This window comes from Molothrus ater, chromosome 24 (assembly GCF_012460135.2).
Source record: "Molothrus ater isolate BHLD 08-10-18 breed brown headed cowbird chromosome 24, BPBGC_Mater_1.1, whole genome shotgun sequence".
Taxonomy (NCBI): Eukaryota; Metazoa; Chordata; class Aves; order Passeriformes; family Icteridae; genus Molothrus; species Molothrus ater.
In genome coordinates this window covers 5,792,151-5,816,625 of record NC_050501.2, presented here as the reverse complement: position 1 = coordinate 5,816,625, position 24,475 = coordinate 5,792,151, and the positions used below count along the sequence as shown (strand labels likewise).

Below are 24,475 nucleotides of genomic sequence, written 5' to 3'. Positions count from 1 at the left end.
ACCCAAATTCATGGGAATCCATCCCTGGGGATGCTTGTCCTCATGGGCACCCAAAGTCGTGGAGACCCAAATTCATGGGAATCCACCCCTGGGCATGGTTATCCTCAGGGACACCCAAAGCTGTGGAGACCCAAATTCATGGGAATCCATCCCTGGGCATGGTTATCTTCAGGGGCACCCAAAGCTGTGGAGACCCAAATTCATGGGAATCCATCCCTGGGGATGCTTGTCCTCATGGGCACCCAAAGTCGTGGAGACCCAAATTCATGGGAATCCACCCCTGGGCATGGTTATCCTCAGGGGCACCCAAAGCTGTGGAGACCCAAATTCGTGGGAATCCATCCCTGGGGATGCTTATCCTCAGGGGCACCCAAAGCCCTGGGTTCCCACCCCCACTCACACCCAAAACCATCCCTAGGGATGCTCCTGCTCAATGGGTGCACGAATGCGTGGAGATCCATTCCTAGGGATGCTCACCCCATGGGCACCCACCTCTAAGGAGGCTCCCCCTTGTAGCCAACCAAACCCAGGGGCACCCACCCTCACTGGCACCCAAATTCCTGAACAAACACACCTGGGGACACTCGCCCTTGAGGGAAACCAAATCACTGGCACCAAAATCCATGAATAAACACACCTGGGGATACTGACCCTTGTGAGAACCCAAACCCAGGGGTACCCACCCTCACTGGCACCCAAATCCATAAATATTCACACCTGGGGACACTCACCCACCTGGGAATCCACTCCCAAGGCCACCCAAACTCTTGGACACCCCCTTGCATCCCTTCCCCTCACAGGTAACCACTTCCCCACCCCACTGAGCACCTCACCAGCCCCACCCACCCACCTGGACCACTTTAATTTTGGGGCTGGGTGGTTCCCTGCTCCATCCCACAAGAAAACCTGGGTGCAGTCACCCCCTGCCTTCCACAGCCACTGCCTTCCCAGACGGGATAAGCAGCTCCAGCTCATCCTGACAAAGCTAACACTGGGGAATAAAGCAGGAGGCAAGATTGTTTATTACCGCAAGCAATTTTAATACAAAAATGTGTCTGGTTCTTTTAAACAATTCATTGGTAGAGCTTCGGTTTTGCCTCAATTTGAAACCAATTGAGAGAATCACACAGCAACATGGTCGGAGCCGGAGAGGAACAATATTTAATAAATACAGGAGCTGTGCAGAGCCCTCGTCTCCTGGTCACTTGGTCAAGTTGGATTTTATTACAAAGAAAAAGGAGCGTACAAAAGCGAGACAGGACTTGCAGCGAGTGTGCTGGTGAGACTCATTTCAAGGACAAGCAACTGTGCGTGTAAGTCCAGATTTCTCCTAGGAGCAGAGTTCACATCAATCTCAGCCTGGCTGGAAGTGGAATGACCAGTTAAATAATAAATAGGAAAACAAAGAGATGCAGATAAAACAGTGATTGTGTAAGGAACGCCTCGGGGCGGGCTGGTTAAGCCATCAATCCAGAAGATTCCTTGATTTTGGAGGGCCCACCACCTCTAAGGGATGCATCCCAGTGATCCAGACCTGCAATCCTACCCCGCATCCTCCGGTGTGAAGCCCCTCCTCAAACCCCTCCCCAAACCCTTCACCCTCGGTTTGTTCTCTAAAAACAAAGTTGTCAGGACAGTATTTTCAAGACAGCAAAATTGTCACGGCCTTTGCTGTAGTGTGTGCAAATTTTATTAAAGTCAAACTCCGCTTTCTTCAGATAAAACCACATAGCTTTAAAAAAAATGGAAACATAAGCCCCAAGTCCCCTCACCTCATGTTTCTCTGGTTGAGGTATCTGTGATTTACAAAAAGAGAGTTCCTTGAACACTGCAGGATTCAGGTCTTTGCTTTTAAATATAATTTACCTTGCTGAGACAGCAAGTTAAGTTTATAAAGATGCATTTAGGAAACAATCCTAAAAGATAAAGCAGGTTCACACCCTGCACCGCGCAGAAATCCTATTTATATTTTAGTTTTTCTTTACACTTTCACATCTTGACCTTTTTTTTTTTTGCTTCCTTTTTTTTTTTTAATCTTTTTCTTGATTTTTTTTTTCTTTCTCTCCCACATTTCAGTTTTCCAGGCCCCTCTCTAAACAGGGGTCACCGAGAGGCAATTTTTTTTTTTTATCTACATAAATATTCACATGAAAATAGTAACTTACAAAAAAGAAAAAAAAAACCAAAAAACCAAAAAAACCTAAAAACAAAACAAAAAAAAACCCCAAAGAAATAAACCAAATAAGGCAGCTTCATAACACAACTTTTCTTTTACACTTTTAACAATATAGTTTCTCCCATTTAGAATAAATATACATCCAATGTAGGGTTAAAAACTGGACACAGGTTGGGTGCTTTTTTTTTTTTTTCCCCGTTTGTTTTTTTTTTTGTTGTTTGTTTGTTTGTTTGTTTGCTTCTCCTTCCTCTCCCTCGGGAGGGTGGCGGGTACAGTATTATCTCTTAGGGCCGGGAGTTTTTGGGGTGGCAGCGGGCGTTTTCTTGGACATGGTGGGGATTTTGGAGGGCTTGGCGGCGGCGCCGCGGCGGGAGCCCTGCCCGCCGGCCGCGCTGCTCTCCGAGGTGTCCGAGCAGGCCGACTGCGTCTCCAGCAGGTCGAAGTCGGAGGCGTCGCTGCCCCGCCGGCTGCTGGCCCTGCTCCCCGTGCGGCTCCCGGCGCGGCTCGTGGGACGGCTGGCGGCCTTCTTGGGGTCTGCAGGGAGAGCCCCCAGAGCTGTGGCAAGGAAGGGCTTGTTCCCCCTGACGCCCTAAGGTTTGTTCCTCCCGCTGCCCTAAGGTTTGTTCCTCCCGATTCCTCTTGTTCCCCCTGATGCCCTAAGGTTTGTTCCTCCCAATTCCTCTTGTTCCTCCTGATGCCCTAAGGTTTGTTCCTCCCGCTGCCCTAAGGTTTGTTCCCCCAATGCCCTAAGGTTTGTTCCTCCTGATGCCCTAAGGTTTGTTCCTCCCGCTGCCCTAAGGTTTGTTCCCCCAATGCCCTTTGTTCCTCCTGATGCCCTAAGGTTTGTTCCTCCCAATGCCCTAAGGTTTGTTCCTCCCAATGCCCTAAGGTTTGTTCCTCCCAATGCCCTAAGGTTTGTTCCCCCGATGCCCTAAGGTTTGTTCCTCCCGCTGCCCTAAGGTTTGTTCCTCCCACTGCCCTAAGGTTTGTTCCCCCAATGCCCTTTGTTCCTCCTGATGCCTTAAGTTTTGCTCCTCCCAATGCCCTTTGTTCCTTCTGATGCCCTAAGTTTTGTTCCTCTTGATGCCCTAAGATTTGTTCCCCCTGATGCCCCTTGCTCTTCCTCCTGATGCCATTTGTTCCTCCTGATGCCCTCCCTAAGTTTTGCTCCTCCTGATGCCCTAAGCTGCAGAGCTGTCCCAGCCTCTCCTCCCCCACCACCCATCCCTCAAATATTCCGTATTTCCTCCAGTGCACTGGTGGGGAGTTTTTCCATCTTTTCCCCTCACTCACCTGCCCGAGTGGTTTTGGCACCTGTTGAGACTGGGGAGGAGCTGTTACTGGTGTCCCCAGCCAGGGAGGTCCGGCTGGAGTGGAAGGTGGGGCGCTTCAGCTTGCTGCCAGCCGAGGGGGTCACCTTGGGAGGAAGCACACACAGGACATCCATCCTTCAGCTGTCACCTGCACCCTGGCAGGCCCAGGTCACAGCCCAGATCAGGTCCTCAGCAAAAATCTGGGCATTTAAGGAACCCCCATCTCAATGGTCAGGGAAGGCACAAGCTGCTGTTTCAGTGGTTTATAAAAGGGAAAAGCCCAAATGCTGAGAATTTGGAGGGGAATGGCAGTTTGTGAGCTGCAGGCTGAAAAAGAAAATTCTGAGTAAAGCTGTTAAGAGGCAGCATCAGCCGGGCTGGAAGCCTCCACAAAGGGAATGTGGAATATGGGAAAAATAGGGATTTTAGCATCCAAGCAGCTCAGGAGCATTTTGGAAGGTCAGGTACAACTCGGGATCTTGAGTAGCACAACCCATTGTGGGCAGAGGTGCAGGGACACCCTGGTGCTGATGTCCACACCGCTCCCAGTGCCCAGAGGCAGCCAAATTGGAGAAGTGATGGACAGGGACACAAACCACAGCAGCTCAGCTCTTTTCACGGTGCCTTTCCCGACCTTTAAGATGTTGGAAGTGCAGCTGGTGTGGGGTGAAGCAGCACAACAGGCAACTCTGCTCCCACTGCTGCTGCAGGAAGCCAAGGGGAAGGTGCCAGCAGGGTGAGGGCACCTGGATCCAGCTGGAAAAGGCAGCTCCAGTTCCAGTTCACCATCCAAAGCTCTGGGTTTGGGGCAGAGCTGCAGGAAAGTACCTGCCTATGGTGTCCCCAGCCCTGGGGTTTTAGGGGTGCTGCATCCCTGGAGAGATGCACAGATCCCACAGGGCATTTCTCACAGCTGGAGGGGTTTTCCTCCATCCCCTGCAATTTTGTGATTTTTGGGAACCTCAGAAATGTTGGAATGTGATGAAACTGGAGCTGCAGGGAGAGAGGGGCAGCTGAGGGAATCAAAATCCATTAAGACGCGATTTTCGAGGTGCCACTGTCATCATCAGAGATTTCGATTCTCATCCTTGATCCTATTTTAAAATAGGCAGCAAGCATCAATTTAGGGGCAATTGGGGAAGTGCTCCTGACCTCCTGGTGAATCAAATGAATCCATTTTCCACATGGAAGCACCTGCTGAGCAAGACATAGGGAACCACCGGGACCTACCCGGTGCTTCTCATCACCCACTCGCAAGGGCAGGAAAAGTCCACGAGGAGGCCGAAAACTTTAGGAAAACCAAAGCCTCAGCCCAAATTCATCCTCCTGGGAGCATCAAGGCGGTGGCTGGACACACCAGACGTGCTTGAACACGGTGATAAACACAAGCTCTCCATAAAACTGAGGCGGGTGTGCTTACGGTGCATGCGCTGTAGCTGATTTTCAAGTCTCAACTCGGCCGCTGGATTTCAATTTTTGGGAAGCCAAACACGGCCCCTTTCCAATAAAGCTCGGAAAATTAATACATTTTTCAAAGCACCAGAGGATTAGCACTGTTTGGAAGCAGGTGAGGGTGAATTGAAAGCGTCGTGCTTCACTTTGAAGCTGATACTTAAATTTTAATCCGAGTTGGAGACTCGTGAAAAACCAACAGCCGGAGCGTTAGCGGTGCTACAAGCGCTGCTCTACCAGGAGGAAAGCGTTAGGAGCAGGCAGGGCAGTGGGATGGCTCCGTGCCAGGGGCACTCCAGCCTGCCAGCAGCTCCTGGGGGCTGGCAGACCATACTCTACCTCAGTGCTGGGGAGCTGGAAGTCGGAATAATCGATTCCCCTCAGGGGGGTGCTCGCTTTACTGTTTATCAACCAGGGTTTGTCATAACATCGGGAGAAGTGGTGTGGAGTCTGTGAAATGGAAAAGCCAAGGAAAGGGGGGGGAGAGGTGGGATGAGTGGTAAAAAAATGAAATAAAAAAAAAAAAAGAGAAATGGGAGAGTATCTGGAAAATGAGGGGGGGAAACGGCACTAAAATGGAGCGAGAACCAAACAGGAATTACATAAATTAAAATAAAGGGAAAAAACCCAAAAGGTGATGAAATAATGACATGGTGGGGAAGGAGAGATGAGGGGTGATGGTTTCCTTCTGACACCACAGCCCTGCCTCGGGCACCCAGAGCCTTCAGCTGCACGGCGAGCGCTGGGGACCCTCCTGTGGAGCCACAGCAGGGCTGGAAACCTGGAAATCTGTCCTGCAGCATCCCACCCCCATCCCACCTGGACACCAAGGAGCACCTTCCAGAGCCCTCCTCAAGCTCCCAACCTTCCTCCTCCCTACACCTGCAGCTCCTCATCTGGGTTTTGGAGACTTCCAGTCCCTAAAGGGAAGGGAAAACGTCCCCCCTGCTCCCACCTTGGCTCCACTGGCTGGGGTGGCTGGAGAGGAGGGCATGGAGGCGCAGCTGTGGTTGCTCTGGCTGGCACTGGAGCTGGATCTGGTTGGGGAGGCTGCTCTGGAGGAGGGTTTGGATCTGCGGCCCCGCGACCGGAACGGGGTCATCCCCTGCGAGGCTCCCTCGGGCAGGATGAACTTCTCCCGCAGCTCCAGGTTGGTCCTTCCCCGTGCTGCAAGCGAGAGAGGAAGGAGAACTCAGCTTTGGAGGGATTCAACATCCTCATCAGGGCTCAGGAGGCTCCAGGGCTGGGAGCAGCTTCTTTGGGCATTTCCCCAAGCCCATCTCTGAGAGCAGCAAGGTTCTCCTGCTCTGCCTTAAAACCATGGATCAGCTCTTTGAGAAACTGGCTGATTAAAAGCTGCCCCAGGGCCAGGAATTCACACAGGATGCTCAGCTCCTCTCTTGTGGAAAAGCATCCTGATGGCTTTTAAACTCACCATGTCACAACAGCGGCCAGTGTGATCTTTAACGTGGCTTAAAAATAGCAAAAGCAGCTTTGAAGAGTTGGGATTCTTGAGGATCTGAGAGAGACTCTGCTCTCTCACAGCCCTCCACTCATTTTTCGGGGAGGGAGGAGAGAAAACCACCTTCCCAACTTTTCCAACCAGCCACTGAAAACCGACTTCTCAAAAATCTTTCATCCAAACGCCTCAAAGAGCTGGAGGGTCTCCTTTTGACAAGCAAGGGGGCAACCAAGCAGGGAGAAGGTCTGTGGGCTTCAGCTGACATGTGCCAGAGTGCTCCATGCTCAGGGGTGCTCAAACAGAGGGCGAGGGCATGCACTGAGCCTTACGGGACACCGGAGGAATTCCGGAGCCAGAGAAAGCAATGGCAGGAGGGAAGCACCACGCTGAGATAAGCAAGGGACAGAAACAACCTCGATGTCAGCGCTGCAGAACATCTGCTGCAAAGCGTGAAGGGCGGAGGAGGAGCAGGAAAAGCCTGAGGGCTCTCCCCGGAGCTCAGCTCGCTGTAAATCATGCTGCTTTCAGCAACAGCCGTCGGGCAGCCGGAGCACGGAATGCAGCAGCTTGAACAAGACACAGCCGAAGCAATTAACACCCCAGAGACCCCAGGGAAACACGGAGCACTCTCCAAAACACGCTCCAGTCCTGGCCAGCCCCTGGCTAATCCTGCTCTGCCCCCTGGGCATGGCTCTGGTCCAGCCCAGTGGCTCTGATCACCGTCAAACCTCCAGGTTTTAGGGAGGAGGTGACCCCAGTTCCACTTGCTGCGGCCTTAAAACCAAGGAAAACACAGCCCTTCCCTCTTTGCCTGGATAAACACTGCCAGGTTAGCTGCAGCATCACCAAATCTGGTGATTCCAAATTCTTGGTTTGCTTTGGATCTGTTTTTTCCAGCTCCTGCCCATCTGGACAATGACCCACGCTGGTGACCCAGCCACAGCATCCAAACTCCCCTCCGTGGGTGGGAGGACTCAGATTGCATCAAGCCTTACCTCTGCACGGGTCATTCTTCACTAGAAACTCATCCAGGGCCATCCATCCTCCTCCCACACGGACCATGACCGTGCTCCTCAGGATCCGGACCAGCCGCAGCTGCTGGGAATCGCCGAACTGTGGGGCAAGGAAAGGGTCAGGGAAAGGGGAACAGCCAGGGCCACACGGCCCCTTCCCTCCCCAGGCTGCACCAAAGGCTTTCAGCCACCTATTCCTCAGTTTAAAGGCTTCTCCAGACAGGTTCTTCTGGAATAAGTGAGAGGTAAATCCCCAGCTGATGAGGAGTTTTCCTGCTTGGTTTGAAGATGATGCAACCAACCCAAATGCTTTAATTTTAAAGCTGTTAAAGGAGATTTTAGAATTTGGGGTTGGATGGGTTTTCTCAACCAGAATTCTAGTTTTTTTTCCTCTTTGTTTTTTTTTTTTTTTTGTGAAGGAAATAGAGGCTGGCAATGCCCTGACCCTCCTGGTGCAGCCCACGTGGGAAGGAGCCGGCTGATTCAGCAGGACAAGCCGAGCCAGACACCTCTGATCACCACCAACCAAGTCTGAAATCCAGGGATTCCCCTGAGCCTCAGACTTGACCCCACCAGCCACAAAGCCCCTGCTGCAGCAATGGCCCAGTGAGGATGTTTGGATGAGTGCAGAGTGATGGGAATCCAGGCAGGAGTCCCCAGCAATGCTGATTAGTGATTGCGATGTTCATTAGTGGTTTGAAATGCCTGTGATATCAAAAAAAGTGCACCCCAGATCAACAGCATGTGTTTATAAAGCTCCCCTGAATCTCCTGGACACCCAAGCCCAGGCTCCCGGGTGTCTGCCAGACCTGGGAGGGACATGGAGAGCCTGGCTTGATGTGGCAGCTCTGCATCCAGGTCTGCAGAGCACCTGCTGGGATGAGAAGACAGGAGAACCAGGTTTTGGAGGCAAGACCCTCTCCAGAATGATTAAAAAAAAGGGGGAAAAAAAAATCCCAAACAGGAACATTTTCTGTGGGTGGAGACGTAAAATTAGAGATTCAATGAAAACAGAGAATGCAAAGTGTCTGGGACGGGTCAGGGCAGGAGGTGACATCTCTGACCCACGGGGATACGGGACCTGGACCACTGGTGGATCTCCCTGCTCGAGGGTCCTACCAAGCTGTCCTTGTCTCAGTTAAAGAGCTGCCACTGTGCTCACAGGCAGGAAAGGGAGCAGGGAAACTTTTTCCCTCTCTCCAGGCTCCCCAGGAGGTGCCCTTCAAGAGCCAACCCCAGGGACAAATCAATTCTCATTGTTTTTCAGTTTTTGTTGAAGATATTTCTGTAATCACTGCCTAAATGAAAGCCAGAGCTCTCAGGAGTCATCCACTTCCAACATCCAAGTTTGTTTCATTCTGGGCATCTTTTGGGGCATCTTTTTGGGTGGGAACCATCACTGCATATGAAAAAGAAGCTTTTTTTTTTTTTATCTGGGCAGGGGCAGTGGGGACATCAGAGGGACACAGGGTGCTCCAGCCCTGTTCAAAAGGAGGCTGGGCTCATTTCAGGTCACAACACTCTCAGGATACATGCAGGTTCTGGGAGGGGTGCCCCAGTGAGGAGTTACTCAGTGGGAGTAGCAGGGATGAGGGTTTAGCTGTCCTACAGGATTACTCGGTGCTCTCATTCCATGGTGATTGCAGTCCAAACCCACCCCGAGCCTGGTGCAGGTTGTACCCCCTGGGCTGGCTTTGCCCCACAGGAGAACACATCCAGTGACCATAATTCACCACCACGAACATCCCCAACAAATCCAGGGGAGGATCCCAGAGAGAAAAATCTCTGCATTTTTGCCAAATCCTGCTTTTTCCATTGAAATTTTTCTCTTTTTCTGCCCAATCTTGTTTATTTTTGGGGGTGGCACTCCTCTGTACCAGGCTCTGCTGAGCAGAGCTCCCAGATCACATCCTCCCACAGCACCACAGGACAGAGCAGCATCACAACACACAGGGGTTAAAAAAATTCCAGAGGTGAGAGACAGCACCACGAGGTAAACTGTACCTGATTGCCGAGGAAGAACTATGGAGGGAGAGGGAAGGGGGAGAGGGGAGGAAAGTCCAGAGGAAGAGGAGGGGAAAGAAAAAACAAGAAAAACATTTATGGGATTAACAGTGCAATAATCATGAAATCTGTTAACTGCAGGAGTTAGAAATCCGGGGGGGTTTGGGCTATCTGGGGGGAAGGAGAAGCTCTGGGAGCTTGGGGCCGGTGCTGCTGGAGGGGGATCAGCTCCTCCCAGCTGGAACATCAACCCCAAACCCGGCTGGGGCAGGAAAGTGGGAATTCTGCCGCCACTTCACCTCGGTGAAGGGTTTGAAACGCAACCAGCAGCTGGTTACAAAGAGATTCTGTCAGGAAATTCTTCTCCCTTCTTCGGGAGCGAGCTAAGAAAAACACAGGCACAAGGTACACTCATCCAGGAGGGAAACTTCAAGGGCGGCTCCAGCCCAGTGAATGCAGCATTTCATGGGGCCCCTGGGCTGCCTGCCCCAGAACAGGGACACTTTTATGTTCTCCCAGCTCAGGGAACGCCCTGGGGCCAAGGATGGAGCAGGGAAAACACATCCAGGCCACCTCTGCCAGTGCCAGGGAACAAGGTCTCTGCCTCACCCCAAGTCCCCACCCTGTGCCAAGCTGGGCACCCCCTGGGTGATGCCCCCTCCCTCAGTGGGAAGGGGGAGGAGGATTTGGGGGGGTTTCCATCCCCCCTCTGCCTTACCCGGTATTTGTTCTCGCCGATCTGCTCCACTTGGAATCTCTTGGCACACTTGCACTGGGCCACTTGCCTGGTGACCTGCCACCACCAACACGAGAGGTGAGCAACCAGGATTTTGGGAGCCTCCCCCAGCACAAATCACTGCTCTGATAAAACAGCCCCAAGCAGCCTTTCCTTCTCAGTTCCAACCAATTAACTTGGCTCAGCACCACCCAAATCTTCTTTTAATCGAATTTTTCTCTTCCCCACTGCCAACCTGCAGCCTGAAACCACCCCCAAACCTGCTGTGCACCCCCTTTTTTTGGTGCTTCACCTCATCCTCGATCTTGTCAGCATCAGTGGTGGGTCTGTAGGCGTCCTTGTTGGGATGGAGGGCAGCCACAAACTCGTAGTAGTCGATGTAGCCGTCACCATCACGGTCAAAGATATCGGCCACCGCCGTCATCTCCAGCTTGGTGGTGGGGAATTCTGGAAGGAGAAGGAAATGAGGGAAGGATGAGCTCCTCAGTCAGAGACAGGCATGCAGGAGCAGCAAGGCTGTTTCCCAGGGACTCACTGGAAGCCAGGATGCCGTCGATGAATTCCTGCCGGGTGATTTTCCCGTCCTGGTCCTTGTCGATGCGCCGGAAGAAATCCATCACCCGGGACTTCTTGTGGTTCATCCAGCGCATGTACTTCTTCCTCCACACGTCAAAGTCGAAGTTTGCAAACTCCTTCAACTGGAAGGAAAACCCAGGGGGAGTCACTGGGGGAAATCCCGAAGGAGCAGCACTCACAGATCCACCCCAAAACGCCCTGGGTGAGCTCCCGGCGCCACCGCTCCCTGCCTGCCCTCCTGGGAAGCTTTATCTGGATTTTTCCAGACAATTCCCAGCGAGGGCTTTGCCCAAACTGAATTCCCAGCACAGGAGACACAGCGGAGCCAACAGCCAGCAGGTGGATTGTGCATCCCAGGAGCTGGGGATGCAGCGCTGCCCACGCTGCTGTGGGGACACACAGGCAGGGAGGATCAGCAACAGACACACACACACACACACCCCGTCTGCTCAGCCTTCCTCACCCCAGCGACTTGCCAGGGAGGAATTCCCACTGCCAGCATCAATCTGGGCACAGATCTCCCCTCTCCCTTTCCCTCTGAGCAGCCAAGAAGGGATTTCTTGCTCATCTTCCAACTTTACAAGTCCCAGCCTAACACCCTCCAATTCAAACACCCTTCTTATCTCCCCACCCCAAAAGGACCCCATCAGCTCAAGCAGCTCACACCAAGGTAACACAACAATTTTAAGGGTTTTTTTTTTTTTTTTTGTCTCTCTCTAAACATTCTTGGGGTGAAAAGCAACGAAGAAAAAACATGGATACGAAGGAACTGAACTGACCTACAGCAAAAGCAACAGAAAACAAAAAAACCACTCACTTCTGGGCATAGCTGCTTTGTTAAGCATAAATAAAAACAAAAATGACATTAGATGGTTGGATAAAATAGAGACAGTAATTGTTAAACTAATTACTAGGAGGAAAGCAGGACCTGGCTGTCATTAACTCTACAGATACCAAATACAGGGGCATAAAGCTGGTTAATGTGCAGTTAATTACTTAATCACCAAAGGGTTTTTTTAGCCTTAGTATTTTAGGAATATTTGATTTCTGAAAAGGCAGCAGGAACTGCCTGTAAGAGCTGGGGCAACACTGCTTTAAAATGCTTCTTGCACCTCTCTGGGGATGAACTCCCAGCTCCCACCCTGCCCAGAGCAGCCAGGGGCTGTTACCTCCTCCAGCCTGTCCAGGGCATCGTTGAGCTTCCTCTGCCTCTCCAGGGCCAGCAGCCAGACCTGCTGCCAGCGTGCTGAGAGCTGGTTTATCCTGGGATTCTTCGTTTCTGACTGGGAGATAATGGGCATGCTGGGGGGAGCAGCCTGCCCCAAGCATTTCCCTGGAAAAAAAGGGAGAGGAGTTGTTTGAGGTGCTGTTCGTGGCGTCTGAAGAGCAGCAGTGAAATGTGTTCTGGTTTTTTGGAAGGGAAAACCTCCCACAGCCTTGCTGGCTGCTGTCCCCAGGTAGGAGGACGGGGTGACAGACAGCTCTACACCCACATCCCCCAGCACTCAGGAATTCACACTGGACTCTGGCTTCAAGAAACCACATAAAAAGACCCCAAAACTTCATCCCAGAGAGAGAGAGAGAGGGAGAGGGGAGCAGTGCTGGCCCAAGCACCCCAGGAACAGGAACAGCACCCCCAGCACGGCTGCTTTGGAAGATGTCACCTGGATTCTCCCCTCCTGACGAGGCTCAGCGCCTTCCTGGTGGCTGTTAGCGCAGGATGCCTCGTTAATTGATAATCAAAGCTAATTATCTCCCTAGGAATTTCATTTCCTGCCATCCTAGGACCCAAAGCAGACTCACTGTTGCTGCGGGATTTGTCGATGAAGGGCCCGTGGGGAGGCTCAGTCGCTTTTCTTTTGTAGGTTTTCGTCACCCGGTCCACGTCCGGCTGTTTCCGTGTCATCTCCTCCATAAAGGACTGTCAAAACACAGAAAGGATTAAAAAAAAAAATCCCTTTGTAATTTCAGCCTTTTTTTGCTTTCCAGCCCTCACTGGGACATGCCAGGCCTGTAGAGGGAGGTGAGCATCAAGCACCAGTGATTGGGGACTGTGGCTAAACTGCTGCTCAGGGCTGGCTTGGGTTTGCCAGGGCTGGAGATCATCCCCGGGCTGGTTTTGCTCCAGTTGGGAATAGGGAATTCCAGGAGAAGGCAGTGCCTCCCTCACCCAGGGAGCCAGGGGAAGCCTCCCTCCCCTGCCCCTCTCCTGAGCTCAGCTTGGGGCTCACCTGGTGCTCAGAGATGAGCGCTTTGACCTGATCAATATTCTGGGGGATGGGGTCCTGGTCTCGCTGGATCAGGGTGGTCTCAGCCCACTGGATCCAAGCCAGGAGCTCCTCCAGAAGCTCTGCATTGGCCACCAGCTCGGAAAGTGCCGACTCCAGCCTCTGCTGGTGCTGCTTTGCCCATGTGAGAACCTGTTGGAAACACGGGGTGACCACTCAGTGTAGGAAACCTGGAGCAGGACCCAGGACTCCCTGGAACCACCACCAGCCTGGAACTAGCCCTGCAGGACTCACCTCCTCAAACCTGGCTCGGATGATGGTGATCCAGTGCTTGATGGTGGTGATGCAGTCGGGGTGGCAGGCGCCCAGGATGACCTCGCCCATCCCCACCGCCGCGTTCACGTCCACCCTCTTTTCCTCCACTTTCTTCATGAACTCCTGCAAGCCACAAAGGAATTATTTACTAAATTCCCCCCTCTAAACTTGCCCTGGGTTGTGTTTTGGAGCTCCCCCTTACCTTGTGGGCATCGATGAGGGCCTGCAGGGCCTCGGCGTCGTCGGGCAGCGCTCCCCGAAAGCGCAGGGACTGCTCTGCTTCTGAGAGCCACTCCAGCAGCATGTGCACGGCTGTCCTGAACTCCTCAGCCTGCAGCAACAACAGCACAGGCTTTGCTCAGCCCTCCTCCTCCCCAAACAGGCTGCTGCATTCACTCCTGGCAGCTGGAGGGCTGAAAAGGGCTTTAAAAATACTAAAAAAGGGGGGAAAAGCCCTGTTTGGGGCTGCTGGGTACTCTGGCACCTCCCTCCCCTCAGCATCAGCTGCTCTGAAGAAGGAAATGTTTTTAAAAACAGCACAAGTGCTGTATCCTGAGCAATTTGGCACCTGGGTAGTTTATTCTGTAAATTGCCTACTTGAAGTAAAAGCTGCTTAAGAGCCTTTGACCTTTTTGGTTGTTTTTTTTTTCATTTTTTTTAGCTCCAATCGAGTCTCTCTGGACAGCGGCAAACACCGGCCTGGCCTGTCTGATCACTGCTGTGCGCATCAGTGAGATCTTTCCATCCTCCCTTTTTCAAACCAGCCTTTATCTGCTCATTTTTGGGGAAAAAACAACCAGGAACAGCCTGATACCACCCCACTGCTTCACAGGAGCCACTGCAGGGCTGCCGTGTCCTGCCTGGAGAGGACAAAACCTCTTCTTCCCCTGGAGCCCGGCAAAGCACCCCGAGAGTTCCCAGCCGTGGTTTTTCTCCTCACCTGCTTGAGGGCCTGCTCCAGGCGGGTTTGTTTGGACACAGACAGCTTGCACACCGTGTCCCAGCGGTTGCTCAGCTCCTGCAGCTGCACCTTCACCCAGGTGGTGTCGTCCCGGCTGTTGTCGATGAGCTCCCGGCCCGAGCGCTTCAGCACCTGCACCGTCCCCGTGCGCTTCCCCAGCTCCTTCTGGAACACCTGCGTGGACACAGCAGAAGCTGAGCAAGGTCAGGCAGCTCCACTGCTGTCACCTTTCCACTAATGTGAAAGTTCTCCCCGTTTTTTTTGCTGTTTTTTTCCTCTTTTTATCCACTGCCGGAAAGCAGGGCAAGCAGCAAAGCATCAGCTCTGCGTCTGCTCTTTGGCTCTTGGGGAGGACGAATCAATTCTCATTATTTTTCAGTTTTTGTTGAAGACATTTCTATAATCACTGCCTAAATGAAAGCCAGAGCTCTCAGGAGTCATCCACTTCCAACATCCATTTTGGGCATCTTTTGGGGCATCTTTTTGCCCCAGTCAGGACTTGGAGAAGAGCTGGGGAAAGCTGCTCTCACCTTGTGAGCGTCCATCAGGTTCATGACCAGATCCAGGTCCCCGTGGACAGGCTGGTCCTCAGCTAACTGGGGTTCCACCTTGTAGAGCCAGTCCACCAGAGCCTGCAGAGCATCCATGAACTGCCCAGAGAACAGGAGGGCCTCCTCCAGCTTGTGCTGCCTGGAAAACAAACATTCCCAGTGAACATCATGAGCAAACTCACCTCTTTCTGTCACACCCCAGGGACACCACACCCTCCCTGTGGCACTGCTGGTGCAGCTTGGGGCTGGGCTCACCTTTCCACGGATTTTCCACACACCGTGTCCCACTTATCCCGGACTTCTCCCAGCAAATTGTCCAGTTTTTGAGTGTCATCTGGAAGCAAGGCTTTTTCTTTGAGGGCTCTGCCTGTCCTGATGGTGGTGTCATACACAGGCTGCTTCCCACCCAGAGTCTTCTGGAACTCCTGGGAAATGGAGAGAAGACAGAACTGCTTCAGAAAGCCTGGAAATCCTGTGAGGATTCCCAGATTTCCATGGCAATGGGAGGCATGGACAGGCTTTTCTCCTGTCCTGCCAGAGGAGATGTTACCATGCTCATCCTCCCAACAGAGCCCCTTCCACCCCATCCAGCACCAGCCTGGCTTTGGCAGAGCTTCACCTTGTGTTTGGAGAGCTGCAGCTTGATTTTGTCAGGATCATTGGAGATCTCCAGCTCTGAGTCCAGGTGATTCTCTGCATCCTCCAGCCAATCAATCAGCTTCTTCCAGGCTTCGTGGAACTGCAAGGCAATGCAAGCAAGCCTGAAACGTCACACTGGTGGTGTCCCCAAGCCCTTTATGGTCCTGCTGGCCCTTCCTTGGGGTCTGCCACACCTTTCCCATGCCCCTCACCTGCTTGGCTCTCTTCCTGGCATCATCAAGAGCCCGTCCCCGCTCCACTGAGCGCTGCACCACCTTCTCCCAGCGGGACTGGACGCTGACCAGCAGGTTCTTGATCAGCACCACGTCCTGCTTCTGGCTGAGGAACTTCAGCTGGTTCCCAGTCTGGTCCAGCTCGATGATGCGATCCCGGTGCGCGTTCACCTCGTTGGCGAACACCTGCCAACACCAAAGGGTGTCCCACGTGTCAGAGGGGATGGGTGTGACCTCCAGGGGCCAGAGGAGAGGTGAGGAGCCACCCTGGCTCCCTCCATCTCAGGGATGGAGCCCTTGGGGTACCTTGTGCTCGTCGATCTGGGCCAGCACCGCGGCCAGGATGAGGCTGGGGGGCGGTGCAATGTTCAGGCTCTGCTCAGCCAGGGTCAGCCAGTTGATGAAATCCTGGAGGGAGTTCTGGAAGTCTGTGGCCAGGGCCAATGCCTCCTCCAGCTTCGCCTGTGGCAGCGGGGAAGGGGGAGAAAGAGAGGAAAAAACACAACACGGAGGGGTGAGAGCTCTGATGTGCACACAGAGGCAGCCTTTGTGTCCCTGCAACAGGAACCTCATCACCCCAGCCCAGAAACGCCACTGCTGTGCCAAGGGAGGGGGCTGCACTGAAAGGCAAGGCTTTCTCTCCAAACAAGAATGGTCCCTGAAAGAGGAGCCCTTCCTCAGCACACGAGCAGCTGCGTCACCCTCAGCTTCCTGGGAAAGGGATCTCCGTGGGGACAGGGCTGGCTGGATGGGGGATGAGGTTCTGATGGCAGCAGCTGCAGATTTATTCTGGGCCCAGGCCACCACGGCCCTTGCTTTATCTCATCCCCAGCCAAAAGCTGACGATGGAGTCAGCTCGGAGGAGGGTTTGGCTGGACCAACAAAGCCTGTCTTTGAGAGCTGCAGGAGGCTTCTTCCCACCTCCCTGAATTAACCCAAAACACCATTTCACCCTCATCTTCTGTGTGATTTAACCAATTCTGATGACTACATAAAAAACCCCCACGCCAACAGCTTGACACTCAGCACCACCTGAGAAACAGAACCAACCTTTACAACCAAGGGAGATGGATTAAAAAACCCCAAATTCCAACTTTGTGTGGGAAAACAGGGAGCAGCTGCTGTCAGACCATCACAGACAACTTTTATGAAAAATCCTTTCCTTAGGATTTTTCCTCCTGAGAAGCTGAGAGGCCTCAGGAACAAAATGCAAACAATGGTTATCTGCTGCTGTGGAATGCAACAGGTGCATCTGGGATTGGTCTCATGTGGTTGTTCCTAATTAATGGCCAATCACAGCCCAACTGGCTCGGACAGAGTCTGAGCCACAAGCCTTTGTTATCATTCTTTCCTATTCTATTCTTAGCCAGCCTTCTGATGAAATCCTTTCTTCTATTCTTTTAGTATAGTTTTAATGTAATATATATCATAAAATAATAAACCAAGCCTTCTGAAACATGGAGTCAGATCCTCATCTCTTCCCTCATCCTCAGACCCCTGTGAACACCGTCACAGTCAGACCATGGGGCAAGGCTGGATGCATTTTCCCCTCAATGTTACCTTTCTCTCCTCCATCTTGGTGCTGACCAGGCACCATTTCTGCTCCAGCAGGGCCACGCTCTGCTCTGTCTTCGAGCTGGAGCCGGAGTCGTCGCGGTTGAGCAGCATCAGCCTCCCCTTGGCCAGCAGCTGGCTGTAGACATCCTCCTTGGCTTTGAGCTGGCTGTACAGCTCCTGCAAAGAGCCACCAGCCAAGGGTTAGGCAGAGAAAAGCTCAGGGAGGGAACATGTCGTGCTGCAAGGCTGCAGGTGATGGGAACACGAGGCTGGGAAGTGACAGCAGAGCGACACTTTGAGCTGAGGGAAGGTGCTTAAAGCACCCTGATGGTTGTTCCAGGCATCAAATGCAAAATGATCTCTAAGAGGAGACCAGAGCAGCCTGTTCTCCCCATCACATACAGAAAAGAGAAGTTTTGATGCTGATATGTGACAGACACTTGCTGAATTAAAAGCTTTAAAGAGAAGAAAAAAAAAAAAAAAAAAGATCTCTCCTGAGAAATTACCATGTGGGCATTGAGCTGTTCCCGGGCAGTTTCTGGCAGACCTCCCGTGGGTTTTGAGGCTGACAATTGGCTCTCCATCCTCGTTAGCCACAGGAGGAAGTCTTCAATCTCACCATGGAAACCCTGAGCCTGTTGGGGAACAGAGAATCGGCCCCGGATCAGATGACATCAGCCACCATTGATCAAGCGCCAGGGGTAACGCTGTGTTTGCTTTGAAAGCAGATAAAGAGGCAGAGCTGGACGTGCCAGCGTGCTCAGGAGGGTGAAACTGGTGTGTCCACAAGCCACAGGTGTGCCTGGTCCCCAGTGCACTTCTGGGCAGGCACTGAACCACAGCAGTTACAGAAAAACTTCCACAAAAAAGTCCCAGTGTTGTCCCAACCCTTTCCCCCCTTTTATTTCTCCCTAAAACAAAGGGGGAAGTGGCGCCCACAGCACAGGGGGGCATTCCCAGTGCCTCTTGCTGACCTGCTGGAGGGTGGACTGCAGCTGCTGCTCCCTCTCCTCTGTTTTCTGCAGCACTGATTCCCAGCAGGAGTTCAGCTTCTCCAGGCGGTTCCGCAGGCTGCTGGCATCGTCCCCTGCACTCGACTCCAGCAGCTCATTCCCTGCTTTGTTCACTGTCTCCACAGTTGCTTGGTGGGCCAGGACGTCGTTCTTCAGCACCTGCACGAGGTGGGTTAAGGTTGGACACCTCTCCTGGACGCCCTGCTTGCTCCCAGGGATCAAAACAGCTCAAATCCTTCATGAGAAATTGAGCGCTGCCGTGGATATGGGCTAAAAACGTATCTGGAGTGGGAAAATACTCACGTGGTGCTTTGCAAGTTCCACCTCGATGACTTTTGGGTCCCCATTGATGGGTTTCTGGGCATCCAGCAGCTCCTCAGTGTGGGTCAGCCAGGCCATCAGCTCTGCCAGGGCGTGCTGGAACTGGCCCAGTGCCAGCAGGGCGGCTTCCAGCTTGTGCTGGGCAAGGACAGGGATGGAAAAGGGGAGTTTTAAAGGGTTGGGGAGCACCAGAGCCAGTTTCATCCTGTGGCAGCCCCAGGTGTTCACTCTACCTGTCTGTGAGCAATTTTCTCGCCCAAGTTCTCCCAGAGATGTTTGAGCTCTGTCAGTGGTTCCTTGATGATGTCTCTGTCTGTCTCATCCGTAGCCTTTTTTAGCATCAGTTCACCTTGGTGATTAAGCTTTTCCATCTCAATCTGCTGCTGGTAAACCTCCATTTTAAACTCCTGCCAAGACAAGCAGGACAAAAACCAGAGGCAGAGTGAATCACTGGAGCTCTGTGAGGCAAAGCAGCACCACAGGAACCTCTCCCTCCCCTCCCAGGTACCTTCATCTCGTTCATCTGCTCCTTGACCGTGCTCAGGTCGGTGCCCACAGGGGACATGTTGCACAGTTTGATCACAGCGTTGTCCAGCCAGTCAAACATGGCCTGGAAGGAGCAAGGACAACGTGAGGGAATGGCCAAGTGTCCCCCCTGCTGCTGGTCAGGGGATGAAGATGAAACAGCCATGACACTCCTCTGTCAGGGCAGCTCTGTCCAGCTCCCTCCTGCCTTCCCTCATCCTGAACCAAGCTTTGGGAAGAGCAATGCAGTCAAATACCTGCTCCTCCTCAGGCTGAGCTCAGGCTCCCTCAGAGCACTCACCCAGGAGATGTCTCCTGCTTTATGGCAGTGCAAATCCCAGCACAGCTCCATGGAGAGGGCTCACACTGGTGCTCCCAAGGCCCACCCACTCCACACCAGCAGCCCTGCCTCTTACTTGGAGTGTGTCTTGGTACTGCACAGCTGACTGCATGGCTTCCTCCAGCTTCTCCAGCCTCTCCTTCCATGTCTTGTTTAGGTTTTCCCACGCGTTGTTCATCTGAGCAACACAAAACCCGTCAGGCTCCACAACCAGAGCTCCCACTTGCTCCCACCTGATTTTATCTGGAGGGGAAGCTCTCCCTACCTCATCAATGCTCTTCTTCACTTCTGGCTTCTCAGTCTCACCACAGGCAAAGATGAGATCAGTCCCCAGGAGGCGGATGAACTCCAGCTCCTCGTGCAACCCGTCTGTCTCCTCCTTGATAGTCTGCAGAGGCACAGCCACAGAAGGAAAACTCTTTTTGATCAAACCCTCTTCCAAAACTGCTCCATGAGCAGGAGGGTCCTTCCTGCTCCAGTGCCCTGCACCTTGGCCAGGAGCCCAACTCCAAGCCCCAAGAGCAGGTGACACAGTGCTGCTGCTGAGATGGTCACACAGAACAATTCTGGAAATAATAAATTCTGAAATATACGCAATTTCAGAAGGCTTCTCTCATCTCTCTTTGCTTCAAGATCCCCAAATCTTGATTGTAACAGCATGCTGCCTTTTATACCTTCCCACAAAGTTTATGCTTTACTCACTGGTTACAACAGATCAACACAGGGTTCATTGGTACAAAGCAGTTTCCACCACTGTTTTCAGCTAACAACCAACTGCAGGTTTCTTTCGTTTATCTTTTTTTCTCCTCAGTTTCCATGTCAACAACCTTGGTAGAATTCCTTTCAGGGGTAAATGTGAACCTTATCAGCTTCTTTTTCTGCTAACCCTTGCTGGCTCACAGAGCAGCTGTCAGCCCCTTCCACAACAGAGAGCAGGTGGCCACTTTTGTCACCACCACCACCACCCTGCTCTGCTCCCACCTCTGGGACTAAAATAACAACATCTGTATTTAGCTGTGAGCCTGAACTGTCCTGGCTGAAGATGTTGTTTACAGGAGATGGGTGTTTACAGGAGCGTTTTGTCAATACAGGAGTGAGGGTTTTGAGGTTCAAAAGGTACAAAGCAGAGTTAGAATGGTTATGAAAAGGGAGCAGCAAGGCTAAACTTAGCAAAGCATAAAGAAACAGCCCTGCCTCTCAAGGCCTGAGTCAACTCAAACCCACCTGAGGTGGATTTTGCCACTTGAAGCAACCAGCAACAGACAAATCCAAGCACTTATCTCTGCTCTGACCAAAATCTAAATATAATCTTCCCAAGCCAGCCAGCCTCTGGCTTGGGTTGGGAGCAGAGCCCTGCAAGCCTCCACATCACTGCAAGCAAGTGGGCACAGAGCTCTGACCACAGAGAGCTCCGTGTGCTTCCCAAAACAGCAGCAGATAATGTGATTTAAGGTGAAGGATATGTGAAATCCACTTCTGTTTCTTTCCCTGCAGCTCCAAACTGCAATGGAAGTAACTCTTCATAATCTGCCTGACTGCCCACAAAACTGATTTACCTCTGGGCCACAGTCATGATCTAAGATCTTCCCAATTTAGCAGATAAGCTGAGGGCAGACAAGCTCCAGACTGAGGAACTGCGCCATGGGCCTCACCTCTGCTGCTTCCACCTGCTGCTTGATGATGGAGGGGTCAATGCCTGGGCTCTCCAGGTCGTGGACAATGTCCTGGGTGTCCTTGATGGTTGTCAGGAGCGCTGCCATGTCGTACCAGAACTTCTCTGCCAGCTCCAGGACATCAAGGAACTTCATCTCACGTTCCTCGGTCCGAGCTTTGATGTCTTCCCAGAAGAAAACCATCTGATCCAACTTGTCCTGGATGACTGTGGAAGGAAATTAAAGTGTTCAGTGAAGAAGGAAACCTTTTGACAATGCAAGAGCATTTTGAAAGCACTCAACAGCCAACAGAATATCCAGAGGGGAATAAAGATGGCCAGGGCTATCAGAGCATTAACTCAGAGGGACGTGAGAAACTCCAGCTTGCAGAAAAGCCTTTATTTATGTGCAAGCTCAGGGCAAATTTGCCCACACACTCTCCCTCCAACAAACCTCTGTTCTGGCCACCTCTAGCATGAAGTCCCTGCTCACTCAGTGCATGAGCTGCCTGTTGATCTGCCAAGAAGGTGCCAATTAGTGCCAATCGTGCTGACGGGCTTTTTGTGCTGGGGGATGTCCCTCTCCTCCATTAGATGCTGAAGGGACAGCAACAAATCCTGTCCCAGGGGCCACCAACAAGAGGCCAGCTGGGCTGAGAAGCCACAAATGCTTCTTTTCTCTTCTGATTGATGCCAGCCTGTCTGCTCCAGATGGAAGCACATCCATCCATCCATCCATCCATCCATCCATCCATCCATCCATCCATCCATCCATCCATCCATCCATCCATCCATCCGACTCATCCTTGGTCCTAAAGCCAGGAGAACCTCCCAAATCCATACAGAGGACCCAACCTTGGTCCTAAGTCTAGGAGAACCTCCCAAATCCATCCAGAAGACTCATCCTTCCTCCTAAAGCCAGAAGAACCTCCAGAACACGCCCCTGTGACATCAAAGCCTCGCCAGCAGCGATGGAGCCATGGTTTGGGGAGAAATCAGACACTTAAATCCACCCAGCGCTACCTTTGGCTGCCAGGTCCTTGTCTGCTCCCTGGGAGCGGGCGATGAGCTCCTCCCCACGGCGTTTGAGGGCCTCGAAGGCGGGCTGCAGCTTCTCCAGCTCCACCGTGGAGTTTTTGTTCTCGCTGATGCACTCGCGGATCTTGTCGACCTCGGCGGGGATCAGGGGCGGCAGCCGCAGGCGGGAGGAGAGGCTCTCCAGGGTCTCCAGCATGGGCTCGATCTTGTCGTGGAACTGCAGAGGAGCAAAGCCATTAGGGCAGGAGGGAGGGGACAAAGTGACACTGCAGAGCCACCAGCACGAGCGACAGCCCCGAGTGCCGCGCCGCCTCGGAGGGGGGACGGACAAACGCCCGCGACAGCAGCAACGCCACCTCTGCAGCAGCAACGCCACCTCTGCAGCAGCAACGCCACCCCTGCAGCAGCAATGCCACCCCTGCAGCCTCCTGATCACACCTGCCCTCCTCCAGCAGAGCCCACAGACACTCACGGAGCACCTGTTACCCAAACACGGCAGCGCCCTGAAAATTTTTCGCTTTTTTTTGCCAGTGTCTCTGTTTTGGTGGCTGGGCACAAAACCTCAGTGTTGGTTGAGGGAATAGCCAGACGAAAAAAATGCTGCTGGAAAAGCGCCCGTGTTTGGTGCTGATGGGAATCTCCACATGGTGCAAGGCCAGTGGAAACCCCTCCCAGTTTTTTAGGATTAGCAGGAGCTGCATGCGGGTGGGGAGGAGCTGCCATGGAGCTGCGGCCTCAAAAGCAGAACCAGAAAGCCAGGAGTGAGGGAGGGAGGGGGTCTAGCAGGGTTTATTTTTTTTTTTTTTTTTTAAGAGAGAAGTCAACTTTGGCCTTAAAGATCCCAAACTGTCTCTGCTGGTGGGAAGGACAGCTCAGCACTGGGGCTGCTCCTGTCCCTCTCCCAGTTCCTGCTGGGAACACACCAGTGCAGGTGCCCAGCAAACCCCAGCAGAGAAGGGCTGGGGCTCTTGGTGCAAAGTTGATCAGGACAGGCTGGCTCAGCCAACAAGCAGGAGCAAGCCAGCATATCCAGCTGGAGCAGTGTGAACCCTTCCAGAAGCAAAACCTCTGCCCTTCAGGAAGCATTCCCAGCAGAAGCTGAGACCAGGCAGCAACGCAACCAAAGCCATCCCAAAAATGTGATTCCAGCCCCATCCCCGGCGTTAAATTTGAAGCAAGTTCTGCTGAGCTGTGCATGGACCAGAAACGAAAGTCTAGGTGTCAAATAGAATCAGGCCAGGGAGGGTAAATGAACATCTGTGGAGGGGGGACTCGCTTACCTCCGAAATCTGCAATGGTGGGGCGCAGTCAACACAAGAATGAAATGGGACCATGTGGGGAGGACGGGCACAGGCAGCAACACACACAGACAACACATTCCACAATGGGAGTGAGAGATGAGAGGGGAGGGGAATGTGGGGGGGGGGGAAAAACTCGGAGTTAATACAAGTGCAAACCAAGAGAAGTGACTACACAATACAGGAATTAAGAAAATAAACACCCAGGACGTGACAAAAACCAACTGCGCTACGGTAACACGGGGTGAAATGAAACAGAGCTGGGGGTCAGCAACCCTCAGCAGCAGGAGCACTTCACCCCCCTTCTGGACTTTACCACCTCCAGTCTCTGCCCTTCCTTGCCTATTTCTCCTCCTGCACTCACCCACCTCCTCAGGAGATGCCCAGACCCCAGAGACATCCATTACCTCTCCCATACAAAGCATCCCATGGCTGCTCACTGCACTCACAGCTTATCACAACTGAAAATTATCTCTTCAAGCTCTTTCAAGAGGCCCTTCCAACCTTGGGTGGATGCCAGAGCAGCCCCTTTGAACCAGCATCATTACTGAGGTCGTAAAAATTTACGACCCCATTTACCGTGTGGAGCCTCAAACGCCTTCTCCTCTGCTCCCACAGCCACAGGAAACTACCCTGGAGGTGCCTGACCACGTTATCCCTTATAGAGGGCTTTTACAGGGGGAATAAAACCACATTCCAGAGCACGTGGCTCTCCCAGGGGGCTGTGAGAGGAAGATTCACCTCCCTGGCACCCTGGCGTACCTGGGTGGACTGTGAGAACGCCTCGTCCAGCGCCAGGGCCCGCAGGCAAACCTCCTCCTTGATTTTGGCATACAAGGCTTCAGCCCTGGAGTATTTTTCCTGCACCATCTCCCCTTCCTCGGGGTTGAGGTCCTTGAGCTGGGGCCCAATTTTCAGCAGCTTGTCGATGTGAGGTTTGTGCTCGGCGATGGACTCTCTCAGTTGCTAGGGAATAGAGCGAGGGGGGGGGAAAAAAAAACCACATTTGTTTAGAAATCTGCTGCAAGCCACTGCCTATTTATTCCAAACAGCACTCCAAGAGCAGGGATGGT

General features: G+C 52.7%; 1 protein-coding gene across 1 annotated transcript in view; it reads right to left on the bottom strand.

Moving 5' to 3' along the window:
* Positions 1-1,016: 1,016 nt before the first annotated feature.
* The window catches only part of MACF1 (microtubule actin crosslinking factor 1), a 113,842-nt gene continuing 90,383 nt past the window's right edge, over positions 1,017-24,475 (bottom strand). Inside the window, 31 exon segments of the mRNA XM_054517241.1 lie at positions 1,017-2,710; positions 3,470-3,593; positions 5,281-5,391; positions 5,897-6,108; positions 7,399-7,516; positions 9,421-9,438; positions 10,139-10,213; positions 10,449-10,603; positions 10,692-10,854; positions 11,902-12,065; positions 12,536-12,653; positions 12,964-13,152; positions 13,255-13,398; positions 13,478-13,606; positions 14,216-14,410; positions 14,767-14,926; positions 15,043-15,212; positions 15,407-15,526; positions 15,639-15,845; positions 15,966-16,121; positions 17,220-17,393; positions 17,723-17,851; positions 18,191-18,388; positions 18,533-18,688; positions 18,784-18,957; positions 19,059-19,160; positions 19,492-19,593; positions 19,681-19,803; positions 21,068-21,294; positions 22,090-22,321; positions 24,165-24,368. Coding sequence (XP_054373216.1) covers positions 2,454-2,710; positions 3,470-3,593; positions 5,281-5,391; positions 5,897-6,108; positions 7,399-7,516; positions 9,421-9,438; positions 10,139-10,213; positions 10,449-10,603; positions 10,692-10,854; positions 11,902-12,065; positions 12,536-12,653; positions 12,964-13,152; positions 13,255-13,398; positions 13,478-13,606; positions 14,216-14,410; positions 14,767-14,926; positions 15,043-15,212; positions 15,407-15,526; positions 15,639-15,845; positions 15,966-16,121; positions 17,220-17,393; positions 17,723-17,851; positions 18,191-18,388; positions 18,533-18,688; positions 18,784-18,957; positions 19,059-19,160; positions 19,492-19,593; positions 19,681-19,803; positions 21,068-21,294; positions 22,090-22,321; positions 24,165-24,368 — 4,806 coding nt within the window. The 3' untranslated portion in view covers positions 1,017-2,453.